We start from the raw sequence: 14,510 nt of genomic DNA on the forward strand, positions 1-14,510 counted from the left end.
CCAGAACGATTGCTTTTAGTTGCCGGGCACACAATGATTCCTTGGCTCGCTGGAAAGGCGCCGTTTGTGAAAAGCGTGCACTTTTCAAACACAGTGAAGTAACAACTGGGGCACTTTATGGTACGCACTCATATCTGTACCCAAGATTACGTTTTGCGCCTCGTCACCACCAAGGGGATGTCAGATTAGGCGCTGATGGAAACTCTCCGAGACCACGGTGACGACGGATCTTCGGAGGTCGACTCGTCACGCGCTTCCGTCTTGCGCCGCGAGCTTGCCAAGATAGCATGTGCGCGAGCCATTGCGACCTTAAAATAAAAGTTCATCGCTGCTACTCCAGCCCCCCCCCCCCCCTGCGTCTTTTCATGCTCGTTCAAGACTGGTGGTTTCTTTTTTGTTTGAGCATTCGACAGCAGTTTTAGCACGCAGGGGAATGTTATCGTATTGTGCCCTCGAAGTGATAGAGAAAAGGGCCAGCTTATTTTATCTTTGTTTCAACAGCGCTCGCGCACTTTTATCTGCTCGTAAAAGTTACAATGCGCAGGGGCATGTTAGTAATTAATTTGGACTTGGGACAGAACATGGCGGCGACGGCAAAAAACCCACCGAGAGTGTCCATATAATTGCTATTGCAATAATAACAACTGTTTTTTACTGTAAAATAAGTGTTTCGGGTTAGCTCTGCCTTAAGTCCCCCTTTTTGTTTAATTTGTGCGTTCATTTTCCAAATTTTCGTACCAAACCTGCATATAGCGAAATCCTTTTTATAACAAATTTTTCAAATAATTTATCAATTTTTTTGTATCCCTATATGTATTTACAAACACATGATGAGGAAATCGTTGAAAAAGAAAAAAAGACGTCTCAGGAGTGCAGCCTCACTGGTGATCACCTGCCAGTAATGCACTCCCTCACCAGAGCAGGATTGGCCACTCTGGTGCAGTACTTGGTCACTACCTTTCACATGAACACAACAATTAACCCTCAGCCCACAGTCCCCAGCAGTTGTGAAGCAACTGACCAAGGTGGCAATCAGACCTGCGACTGTGCTAAGAATCTCTGTGTCTGGACAGGCCACTATTGGAATCTGAACTTGGCTGCGTTTAACCTTAGAATGCTATCTAGTGAGGCAAGTCTAGCCGTGCTATCCGAGGAATTAGAGGGTGTTAAATTGGGTGTAATAGAGCTCAGTGAAGTTAGGAGGATATGTGAGGCTTATTCAGTACTGAAGAAGGGACACATTCTATGCTACTGTGGATTTGTTGACAGAAGAGAACTAGGGGTGGGGTTTCTTACCACAAGAATATCGCTGGCAACATGGAGGAATAGTATAGCATTAGGGAGATGGTGAAAAGTATCGTAATTAAGTTATGTAATGTAAATTAGTTACATAATTAAGTAACAAAAGGTACAGGATGAAGTTGATACTGGCCTATGTGCCTACATCGAGCCATGATGATCACTTGGTTGAACGCCTCCATGAAGACATAGTATACTATTTTGATGGGTGACTTTAATGCCATAGTAGGTAAGAAACAGGCCAGAGACCATGCAGTGGGGGAATATGGCATCGGCTCTAGAAATACCAGAGGAGAGTTAATAGTAGAGTTCGCAGAACCTAATAATTCACAGATCTTGAATTAGTCCTCAGAAAACTGGCTAGCCATAAGTGGACAGGCCGAAGTCCTAATGGAAAAACTGAAAATGAAATAGACTTCATTCTGTTTGCGCACCCAAGCATCGTGCAGGATGTGGAAGTACTTGGCAAGGTATGATGCAGTGGTAAGGTCTTGAATTTGCCTAGACTTGAAGAAAGAACGACAGAAACTGACACGCAAGAAGCCAATCAATGGGCTAGCACTGAGAGGGAAAGTGCAGCAATTCAGAGTCTCGCTTCAGAACAGATACTTGGCTCTTATGAGGTAACCGATGTTAGCATTGGCACGATGAACGATAATCTTTCTAGTATCGTCAAAGAGTGTGCAATAGAAGTCAGAGGTACAGTCACTAGACAGGACACTGGCAAACTGTTCCAGGAGATTAAAAATATCATTTAGAAACAACAAACCATGAAAGCCTGAAATGCAACAGACAAAAGAGAGCTATTGGGGCTTTCAAAGTTAGTAAGGTAGCCGACCTAACAAGGTATAACATGGAGAGAATCAAGCATGTTGTAAAAGGCAGAAGAAGCCTAAAAGCTGTGAAGGCAAACTTGTGACAAGCAAAAATCTGATGTATGCATTAAGGGACAAGTAATGCAAGTTCACAACCAATATGGATAAGATACTTGAGGTGGCAGAGGAGTTCTACAGAGATCTCTACAGAAGCTGAAATATATCATAGGATGATATCATAACAAGCAATAATAGCCCAGAGGAATTTCACACCCTACTAGTAAAGACACGGGATGTAATGAAAGCTCTAGAAGGAATGAAAAAAGGCAAAGCCGCTGGTGAGGATAATGTAACAACGGACCTGCTGACAGATGGTGGAGAAATCGTGTTAAAAAAAAAACTGGGCACTTTATATTATAAGTGTTTTTTGATGGGAAAGGTACCAAAATCTTGAAGGAATGCCAACATCATCTTAATCCATCAGAAAGGAGACGTCAAGGACTGGAAAAATTATAGACCGATCAGCTTACTGTCTGTTCTCTACAAGCTATTTACAAAAATAATGGAAAATAGAATTAGGGTGACATTAGAGTTCAATCAGCCAAAGGACCAAGGAGGATTTCGTATAGGCTACTCCACAACAGACCATATTTATATTATTAATCAGGGGATAGAGAGATGCACGAAATACAACCAACCCCTATATGTAGGCTTCATAGATTATGAAAAGGCATTTGATTCGGTCAAGACATCAATAGCGATGCAGGCACTATGGAATCAGGGAATCGACGAACCGTACATATACACCCTGGACTAAATCTACGGCAGATCCACAGCCATGATAGTCCTCCATAAAAAAACCAAAGAACCCTAATGATGAATGGTGTAAGGTAGGGAGACACGACCTCTCCAATGCTATTCACCGCGTGTTTACAGGAGGTTTTCAGAGCCCTATATTGTGAAGAGTTAGGGATAAGAGTTAATGAAGAGTATCTGAGTAATTTGCAATTTACTGATGACATTGCTTTGATAAGTAACTCGGGGGACAAATTACAACTCACGATAACTGAATTGGACACGGAAAGCAGAAGAGTTGGTCTGAAAATTAATATGCATAAAACTAATGTATTGTGCATCAGTCTCGGCAGAAAATAGCGCTTTGCAATAAGTGGCGAGATGCTGGAAGTTGTAAAGGAATATGTCTACTTAGGACAGATACTAACTGCGGAACCGAACCATGAGAGTGAAGAACTAGAAGAATAAAGATGGGGTGGAGCACATTTAGCAAGCATTCGCAAATCATGAATGGTAATCTACCACTATCCCTCAACAAGAAGGTATATAACAGCTGCATCTTGCTGGTACTTAGTTACGGAGCAGAAACCTGGAGGCTTACAAAGAGGTGTTCAGCTTAAATTGATGACGACGCAGCGAGCTATGAAAAGGAAAATGACAGGTGTTACCTTAAGAGACAAGAAAAAAGCAGAGTGGGTCAGGGCACGAACCGCAGTTAAGGATATCATAGTTTAAATAAATAATAGACATGGGCTGGGCACGTAACGCATAGGCAGCATAACCGCTGGACCTTAAGGTTAACAGACTGGATTCCCAGAGAAGGTAAATGCCCAAGGGGGAGACAGAAAGTTAGATGGGCCGATGAGATTAAAAAGTTTGCATGTATAACATGGTAGCAGAGAGCATGAGACCAGGTTGATTGGCAGGACATGAGAGAGGCCTTTATTCTGCAATGGGCATAGTTGGAATGATGATGATGATGAATATGTTTATGACAATTTTGAGACAAAATTTTCGGAGCTAGATTTGTCAGTCTCTCTCTCTTGAGATCAATTGCTAGTATCTGACCCTGAAACACATACAAGCCAGAACAAGAATACCTAAATGTTAAGCGCTCTCTCATAACTGTGCTGTTGTAGGTCTGGCTAGGCTAGTAGAGTAAAAGCTCGTTAATTCTACCTCACTTAATTCTGAATGACACCCTGGTTAGGTACAGCCTTCTGTATTCCTATGGGAGAAAACTCCCAATAATTCAAATGTGTTGTTTGCCACAATGGTTAATTCAAACTTGGGGGCCCCTGGCTTTCATCACTCTTCTCAAAAGTCTACCCAGAGTGATCACAATATGTTTCAAAACCAAGCCAAGCCAAATTTACCAGAGATGTGAAACAACAAAAGAGCAGAATTTCTGTGCAGATGAGAATACGAATGCTGCTTTGAAGCTCTTGGGAAAGCTATAGACGATGCGCATAGTCACAGCAAAAGAAGCTCAAGCTAATGCAAATTACTGATTACATTTAATTTTGATTGAGTTAACTCTATCATGTAAATAAATGTGTTTTGTAGCATGAATGGCGTAATACATTTTGACATTAAAGCTCACTCTCGCATGAATGAACGTTGCTGTTTGTTTACGACAATCACTGATAGTTCATTTCTGTTCGCTATTATGGCTCCATAAACTTCATTTACAAAATCACCTGCCATAAATGTGTAGTAGCGCCTATTTCGCTATAACTAGTCCTTGACCAGTTCTGCCTATGCAGTGTAGTCTGATCATTCTAACAACAGCCCACTTAATTCGAGCAATCTTATAGTCCCCTTTGAGTTCTATTTCACGAGCTTTTTAGTGTAGTAACTTTCATCTAATAAACCGGAGGCTCCTAAGCAAGTGCTACTGCACTCTGAAGAAGCTTGGATATGAAAGTTATTTTTTGTTTAGAAAGTCACCTGTAGTATTGGGGAAACTATTCATTTCTATGGCAAATACAAATAATTATGACTTAAAGGAGCTCTGCAACACTTCTCTAAGCTCTAAGTCATCATGAAATTGCCTCACTATTGGAGTTCATTGTCTGATATGACTGCTTCAGAAATTTTTTTAAATCCGTCAAGTACGAGTGGCGTTACAGGGACTTGACGCACGCTTGAAGGCCTTTTTCCCTCCTTTCGTCCTAGTGATTGGCTGAAAGCTACACAAGGGAGGGGATGGTATTAAAGGGTGCTCTTTGTTTTCTTGGTTTCTTTGAACTGACATGCGGCCGACGTACAAGCATTGTGCTGGGCTCACTTGACTATGCTGCAATGTGCCATGCCATGCTGCAACATGGGCATCTCGCAGCACATTGCGGTACCCACAATAGCTATGCAGCTCACAGTGTTCAAATCGACCAATGGCCATGCTGCTCTATGATATTTAGTTCATATGCTTCCACATGTTTTTGAGCACGTGATGCAGTTAAGTTCGGTTCATTGTATCTTTTGTCAAGAAAAGAGCAAGCGATTTCTAGCTATTATTGGCTTTAATTTTAAGTTCGCTTGTGCTCAGCTCACTTAACCCTACTGCAGTGTGCCATGCAATGGCGCGACACAGGCATCTTGCAGCATATTGTGGCAGCCACAATAGCTATACAGCTCGCAGTGTTCAAATCGACCAGTGGTCATGCTGCTCTATGATATTTAGCTCACATGCTTCCTCGAGCCTCGTTTATTAATTGACAGCATTTTATGACCATGTTCAAAAGCTGTTGCTGGTCCCTTTAAACTTATGGAGCTTTTGACTTTCGAACATCTGCATGCTTGTTTTAGACCTTGTTGCACCATGCAACCTGAATGAGATATTGTAACAAATGTAGTAGCCTCACAACAAGGATGTTCTATTTACACAGTTTATTAAGGGCGAACTTGTGCCCAAAGTGAACGACGCACAGCGATCAAGAAGATCCGAAGGTTGGTAGTCCTCGTGAGCCTTTGCCTTGGGCACCCTCGTTCTCTTCTTCACGCGCGTTGGTTGTTCAGTGGAGTGCCGCGCGCATGCAGGGCCGGCTCGTGCATTGTGGCTAGCTTCGTCGCTCGTAGTCGTGCCGTTAGCGTTTCTCTGGTTCCCAACGCCCGCGTTGCGCGGAGCAATGGTAATTTTCTGTGGCATTATCCCCCCTCTCATGAGGCATCGTCCGATGCTTTCGATGATAATGTGTGCAGCGTTTCCGTCTCGGAAGGTTTGTAAGAGTGAAATGGTTGTACAGCAAGCAAGTGGGGTGGCTAGTCTTCGTGTTGGTCGTAATACGGTTTCATGCGCACAATGTGTACATGCTCGGTGGGGTTGCGTCGTTTAGAATGCCCATGTCCTGTAGGCTTGACTTCATAAACGAGGTCACTGAGTCGCTGTACTACCTCGTAAGGACCGAAATATCGACAAATGAGTTTTTCAGGCAGGCCTCGTTGTCGTACCGGGGTCTATATCCACACTTTGTCACCGACTTCATACCGTGTTTCACGTCTTCCTCGGTTGTAGCGGTCGGCATCGATTCGTTGTTGGTGACATATTCCGTACCTTGCTAATTGGCGGGCCTCTTCCGCTCTCTCTATATAGTCATCGAGATCAGAAGGGTAGTCATCTTGATCTATAGGTAACATAGCGTCCAGTGTTGTGGTAACTACTCGATTGTAAACTAGTTGAAACGGGGTAATCTGTGTAGTCTCTTGTACGGCGGTGTTATAGACGAAGGTGACGTATGGTAAAATTTCGTCCCACTTTTTGTGTTCGACGTCCACATACGTAGATATCATGTCAACTAGAGTTCTGTTAAGGTGTTCAGTCAGGCCATTGCTTTGAGGGCGATATGCGGTAGTTTTCCTGTGAACAGTGTGGGTCATGTTCAACAGGCATTCCATGAGTTCTGCCGTGAAAGCCGGTCCGCAATCGGTGATTACAACAGTTGAAGTGCCGTGCCGTAGCACTATGCTCTGTACGAAGAATTTGGCGACCTCAGCTGCCATTCCTCGATGCAAGGAGTCTGTTTAGCGTATCTCGCTAAACAATCAGTCGCTACAACGATCCGCTTCTTGCCAAGTAAAGATGTCTGAAATGGTCCAAGGAGGTCCATTCCAACTTGTTAGAAAGGTGCTTTCGGTGGGTCTATCGGGTGCAGAAGGCTCGCTGGCTTAGCACGAGGCACTTTCCGTCTTTGGCACTCACGGCATGTTCTAACATAGCGCTGTACTGAAGACAATAGCTTGGGCCAATAATAGTGCAGACTTATTCGTGCAAGCGTTCGAGTGACCCCCAAATGTCCAGACGTAGGCTCATCGTGGCACGCTTGTAATATTTCTTGCCGCATAGTTGCGGGAACGACAAGCAGAAACTTTTCACGGTTGTGCTTAAAGTTTCTTTTGTAGAGGACATTTCCTCGGAGGCAGAACGATGCGAGGCTTAGAGAAAATATACGAGGTACTTGTACGTCAGCTCCTTTCGGGTGTTTGATGAACGGGAGCAATTCTTCGCCCGCATGTTGAAATTCGGCTATCTGAGAAGTCTCGACAACAGCCACAAATGGAAAGTCCTCTTCATAAGTCCTCTTCATCTGATAGTGCTGTGTCTGCAGGCACCCATAACAAACAGTCGGCGTCGGTATGTTTCCTCCCAGATCAATATACCACAGTTATGACAAATTCTTGCAGTCTGAGGCTCCACCTTCCTAGTCGTCCGGATGGGTCCTTGAGGTTGGAAAGCCTGCAAACGGCATGGTGATCGCTGACTGCCTTTAATGATCCACCATACAAGTAAGGCCGAAACTTACTGATGGCCCAGACGACGGCAAGGCATTCTTTCTCTGTGGCCGAATAATTGGTCTCCGCCTTTGTTAGAGTTTGACTGGTGTATGCTATCACCTTTTCTTCGCCATTCTGCCACTGTATTAGGATGCCTCCTAGGCCGATGTTACTGGCGTCTGTGTGTATTTCCGTGTCAGCTGTTTCATCGAAATGAGAAAGGATCGGGGGTTCTTGCAGCCGTTTTCTTAATTCGTTTAAGGCACTTTGTTGCTCTATTTCCCACTGGAAATGTACATCTTCTCTCGTAAGTTTCGTCAAGCGTTCTGCAATCTGCGAGAAATTTCTGGCAAATCGTCTATAGTAAGCACAGAAACCTAGGAATATCCGTACTGACTTTTTGTCTGCTGGCACCGGGAACCTTGCAACGGCGGCTGTCTTTTCGGGATCAGGGCGCACCCCGTGGGCGCTGACAACGTGCCCAAGGAATCGACGCTCTTCGAAACCGAATCGGCACTTTTCTGGCTTCATGGTTAAATCTGCCGAACGGATTGCTTCTAACACTGTTCGCAGGCGCTTGATATGCTCCTCGAATGTAGCGGCGAAGATGACCACGTCGTCAAGGTACACTAAGCAACACTGCCACTTCAATCTGGAAAGTACAGTGTCCATCATGCGTTGGAACGTTGCCGGCGCACAACAGAGACCAAAAGGGAGAGCCTTGAATTCATAGAGTCTGTCCGGGGTAACAAAAGCAGTCTTCTCGCGATCACGTTCATAAACTTCGATCTGCCAGTATCCACTTTTCAGATCTAGTTATGAGAAGAACTTGGCACACCGAAGTCTGTCTAATGTGTCGTCAATACACGGGAGGTGATATACATCCTGTTTAGTCACAGCATTTAATTTCCGGTAGTTGACGCAAAACCTTAGCGTGTTATCCTTCTTTTTGACAAGTACTACAGGAAATGCCCACGGACTGCTAGAAGGTTGAATAACATCATCTTCAAGCATCTCCTGTACTTTATTCTTGATAACTTCTCTTTCTTTTGGTGAAACGCGGTACGGATGCTGGCGTACTGGCCTGGTTGTCTCGTCTGTTACGATCCTGTGTTTTGCAATGGTCGTGCGTCGTACCTTTGAACTATTGGAGAAACAGCTGCCAAATTCCCGTACAAGGTTGTATAGCTGTTGACATTGGATCATTGAAAGATTAGGATTTACGGATATTACGTCGCAGACATAAGATGTTGGTTTCATATCCGTTGACGTTGTTTCAAGGCTGTATATTTCTGTAGCTTCACAAACCTCATGAAGAAAGGCTGTCCCTTTGCGATGTGCTGGAATTCGTTCCCGAAATTTGTCAGGAGGATGTCTGCGTACCCGTTTCATAGCTAGATAATCCGTCGTGCCCCACAAACACCTCTTTTCAGGAAAACATCCATGTTGCTGTCTGCCACACCTTTGTAGTCACCAAACGTATCATTTCTGACTAGAACCATTACACTGCCCTGCGGCGGTACAGTCACATCATCATCGACGATGCGCAGTGGAGTGGTGTATTGCTCGTCTGCTCGAGCAATCTTTATAGCTTGTTCCTTCGAAAATGATATGCTGGACCTCTGCAAATTAATAATGGCACCATTTGCTTGCGGAAAATCTATTACGAGTATAACTTCTCTCGAACATACGGGGAAGACAACAAAGTGACCAACGTAAGTGAAACCTCGTATCTCAACTCTTGCGGCGCATCTGCCGAGAGGCGTAATAAGGTGACCACCTGCCGTACGTACTTGAGGTCCACTCCATTCGGTCAGAACTTTCCTGAGGCACTTCGCTAAATCGTAGCTTATCACAGAGTAATCCGCACCGGTATCGATTGAAGCCATGAGCTCTAGCCCGTCAATTACCAACGGCAAATCTGAAGTCATCTTCTCATTACTGCACTTGTTTACCTGGAGACCGTCGTCGTCGTCGTCAAGCTGGTGTCGCAGTGGAGGATCTTCGTATTTCGAATCACCAGCGGCCTCGCCTCCACAGGTCGCCCACTTCAGTTTCCCGGGTTTGGACTAGGTGAACGATGCCTAGGTGCATATGGAAAGGAACGTGGGCTTGGCGAGCGCCGACGTAGAGGGAATGGTGACCGCTGTTGATGACCACGATGCAAGTAGAAGCTCTGACGTGAGCACAGGTATTCCTCGATGTCGGACGGCCTTTCGCCGTTTCGTGGACACGGTGCGTTGACCGCGAATCCTCGAAGACCAGCTTAACGATATCGGCAAAACCGGTACAGTTGGCCAGCCTCTCCACAGTGAAGCACAGGGGCCTACGTTCCGCTTCTCACCATACATCGCTTTTCCGAGGTCTTGTCTCTGTCGAAAGAGGTGCGCTGCGAGTTGCCTCTACGATATGGCGCGGGCTACGTGTGGAGGTAATTTCCTTTGGCAATATGATGATCACTGTTGCAAATTTGATGTTGGGGCATGTGATGCTGTTATATATTCTGAATTACTGCAAAATGTAAAGAGCTGTACAAGAAGGATGAAAACATTGATAAAAAGCACAGCACAGAGAGCAATAATGTAGGAAGAAAAAAAAAAAAGGATGGGTCTTAAATACAAAAGTGAACTTGAACAGTGAAAGGAATGTCCACAACTACTAACATTCAGATACAAAGCAAATGTTCTAAACACTCGCAACATTTTACTGCTGATAACACAGGACTTGGATTAAAATCATTTGAAAACTATCTTCATGGTAGCACTTAGCAACTCGACTATCATGTGCATGTTGTTATAGAGGGCTCCAAGGATAAGCTACTGTATGTCTATTATCCTGTTTGTTTCTGCTGCTCTTGTCATCCCAGTGAATGCCATCTCCAAGACACTCATGTCACACTTATTCTTTGTTTGAGGTTGTATTGCATAGTTGTTGACTTAAAAGCTGGACTAAGTGGTGATGGCTGCCCTCAAATCTCAAATAATATTCATCGAAATGATAAATTCACTAAAGAATAAGAGAATTATTAAGTTTACAAGAGACAAAGGAACACATGTCAAGATATATGAATTTGTGATAAGATAAGCATCTCTATTTAATAAGCGCTACCTGTATTTTGACAATTGTCATTCTTGCACACACCTTGAAGTATATTAAATGCCATTTGACTTCATAGGACATTATCTGATTCGTAAATGAGATATAATACTAACTTCTGTGGCCTTACTCAGCCTCGTTACTCTTTGCGTGCAGGATTTTTGCAGATCACGTGGAATCTATAGATTATGACCTGGACTGGCTACAGGACCAGCTGTCAGGAGGAGGGCTGAACTTGGACACTTCCACACTCATGGGGGTATGTCCAGAGTGGACAGGGCTTCTCTCGGGATCACCAAAGGTAGATGGGCTGAGTGACCACAGCGCTGCTCTTGTGCTTTTGCTCGCACATTATATTGTGTGAATTGCACAAAGCAGCTTGCTCTAGTTGTCCACTCAAATATGTTGTTATTCTTAGTCATACTTATACACTGTGTAGATTTGATGTTTGATGTAATCATAACAAGACCGGTGAAATTGACTAAGGTATTTAGCTCATCTAATTGAAGGAATATAAAAAATGCCCAGCACAGTAATAAGTAGAATCTGGGTTATATGATTACGGCTGATGCGAATTGCGCGATGATAAGGTTTCTTTGGATGGACTACATTATACAAAATATGCTGTGATTCGGTGTTATACGAATGGGTTCCCCATTCACAACAAATGATACGAACGTGGGATTAACCACTGCACGCCAACGACGCAACGGGGCTTGTCTGTGGAGGGAAGGCCCGTTCACACTGTGCCTCGAAGGAAAGGAACGCGGCATGACTCATGGGAATTTCCCCAGCATCGCCGCCTAAGTAGCCTGAAAACCACGTCGCAAGGCTGACATGAAAGAATCCACCCGAGACCAATTTGCCGCCACACGATAGCAGATCGCCTATTTGCTTCACAGCTTGGGCTACACCGGCTGCACTAGGTCTCGAACCACGTGATGTAAACCACGAGCTGCAAATTCAATATGGTGGCAAAAGCGTCAGCAGTGGCTCGTCTCCGCGCAATCGCGAACTACCTGTGCAGCGCGACAAAGCTCACGACCTTGAAAAGTATGCATTCATAGGGAGCCTGGTTTGTATTACCATTGCTGCGAACAGCGGAAGAAGGTGCAGCAACAGCAAGTCGACATGCTCTATAGTGTCTCGTTCGCTTTTGCACTGCCGGCTGAATCCGTCACCACCGCTGCTGGTGCATCCGCTCGTGTTGTTTCTGCTGGAGTATCTCCCTAAACACAATAAACAATTGTATCAGGCCAGTTGGTAAGGATCCATCTTTATAAACCCTGACGTTTGTAAAAAACGTTTAGTTGAAGTTAAGCGCTTGTGTTGTGTGTTCTTTGTAATAGTGGCTGCGCTTCCTAGAAAGATGGCTCCCTAAACATTTGTGCCGAGGTAAACCGTTTCTTTTGAGTGCTTTGCATGCATAACTAGAACTCGGTACGAATTTTAATGTTCAGGAAACGGGCAAAACAAAATGAATTCTCAAGCGGTGAAGGCAGAACGAATGTGAACAATTTTCGGCGGGTGCGGAAGTTTTTTCGTGGCTGCTCTGTCGTTTTCGCTTGAATTCTACCATGTGACTGATTTTTTTCGAGTCGACTTCGCACCGTGTTTTTACGGCCACTTAAGCGGTGAAGCGAGTGAATTTTCAGTAAATTTTGCCTGCATGCGGAAACCGTGGCCATTTATGAAGAGGTGATTTAGGCAGGAAAGTTCAAAAGAAAATTATGTACTTTTTTTAGCAAGTAGTAGCTGACCCCAATAAAGTTCCTGTTCATCTTCATGATCAATTTTAACTGGATTTTGGTTCATACGACTTCAGGATGATACGGATATTTTGCGTGTTCTCTTCAAATTTGTTTCATTGAGGTTCTACTGTACTGTTTAGTTGAGTGTACTTACCAGTAACCTAGAATAATTTTTTCTAGGGGAGGTTTGGGGGGGGGGGGGGGGCTAATTATACCTTTATTCATCTTCGTGCATGCATTTGTGTCTGTGTATATATATATTCACATGCAAAATTTTTAAAATCTTGGGGAAGGGGGTTGAGCCTCCAACCTCCTTCTCTGGCTATGTTGAAGTTGAAGTTTATTCAAAATAATACATTTTTTTTTCATACATGCATATTTTTTTTTTGCATGGCGAATGAACAATCAGAAGTCCCAAAGTAAGAACTGCCAGGAGAACCTCCTAACAAAAAGTAAAAAGAGGATTAGTTTTTTTAGTCAGCAAACAGTGACGAAATAGCAGCAATATATAGGAAAAAAATGTGCGAAAAAATTAGGGCAATGTGAGCAATAGTGACAATTTGCTTGAAACAAAGAAAAACAAATGAAAACATTCAAGTCATAAATCGTTTAACAATAGGATTTTCACACGGTTGCAAAATTAATACATTGAACATGACTTGAAATCAACGGGAAGCATGTTCCACAGTGTTACGCATAAAAATCTTGCCGTCATTTGACTATAGTTGGTACATACTTTAGGTAAAAGTTGATGACACTTTGCTGAAAAACTTGTATTGTTAGTATTTACAAGAGTAACGTCAGTGGTATTTAGCAAAATCTATCATGTATGAACCTAATGCAAACCCATTTTATGGTTTCATAGCAGAAACTTGTTTTCAAAATCACATTAACACTCTTTGATAAGCAAAGTAGCAATAATATTTTACAGATGCTATGTTTTAACATGATATATGTATCCTGCCTTCACTTGTGTTCACAGAAAAAAAAAAATCAAATGGTTCAAGAATGGCAGTGTCTCGATATATAGCACAAATTGTTACCATTCTCAAACATTCTCTTATCGCTGTTCATCTATCATTAGATTTTGCCCGTTACTGAATAACTCCGCTCACATTATTACCGTGATTTGAATGCACAGTTAGGAAATGGATAACAGGGCATAACACTAAATTGAATACAGAAGTGCCAGCAAATACTCAGGACACATACAAAAGAAAAAAAACATTAGGCAAGGTCAAATGCTGAACTTTCGACAGAATTTTATTGGAACGCACATTGCAGCACCAAACACCCCATGCGTACATATTCTCATCATTTATATTTCATGTTTGAAGGCAGCACCGAAAGGCAGCAATAGTGATTAAGCCTAGCTCAAGATTTGACATGTTGTCACAGGAAGTGAGATAATATTGTCCCGGCTAAAGGCCGGGCAAGAAGACAGAGGACGACGAAGTGATGAGCGTGGACAGCACCCAGAATTCCTCTGAGAAAGAAGAAGTCGAAGTGGCTGCTCTTTTGTTCTGTTAATACAGACCTCGTTTTTCTGGTCGCACCGTCGTTCTGTACTCTGTTATTTTCACCTAGCGACATTGGTGGAGGTGCTGGACTTCTCCAACTGATGCTTGGGACACCTCCGCGCCCTAGCACATCGAGTCCACCACCGCAATCCGTTCCTGCAGTGGATACACCCGTCCACCGCTACAGTCGCCAACAGCGAGGCCTTAGTCCCGAGGTGATCCCGCTCGAACTTCTCCAGCAACACACCATACCGGGAGAAATGGCTACCCGAGGGCCTTCACAGCTTACTGTTGATCAGCCTCTAATTCCTGAGACCTTCCACGGTGAGGTTTATGAAGACGTCGAGGAGGTTAGCCCAGTATGAGCGAGTCTCCAAAGCCAACCGCTGGCCAACTGAACAAAAGCTATCGCGCGTCTACTTTGCTTTGGCAGACAGCGCTCGTACGTGGTACGAGAACCGCGA

General features: G+C 43.9%; 1 protein-coding gene across 4 annotated transcripts in view; it reads left to right on the top strand.

Moving 5' to 3' along the window:
- Nucleotides 1-14,510, top strand: part of LOC119177072 (heat shock factor protein) — a 94,287-nt gene that overhangs the window by 50,403 nt on the left and 29,374 nt on the right. For 3 of the 4 annotated variants that reach the window (XM_037428450.2, XM_075878069.1, XM_037428452.2), the window contains exon 8: nucleotides 10,932-11,076. In XM_037428450.2, coding sequence (XP_037284347.1) covers nucleotides 10,932-11,076 — 145 coding nt within the window. The remainder of the gene's footprint in view (nucleotides 1-10,931; nucleotides 11,077-14,510) is intronic. The other variant, XM_037428451.2, reaches the window with a different exon arrangement.

Source organism: Rhipicephalus microplus, chromosome X, assembly GCF_043290135.1.
Source record: "Rhipicephalus microplus isolate Deutch F79 chromosome X, USDA_Rmic, whole genome shotgun sequence".
NCBI lineage: Eukaryota > Metazoa > Arthropoda > Arachnida > Ixodida > Ixodidae > Rhipicephalus > Rhipicephalus microplus.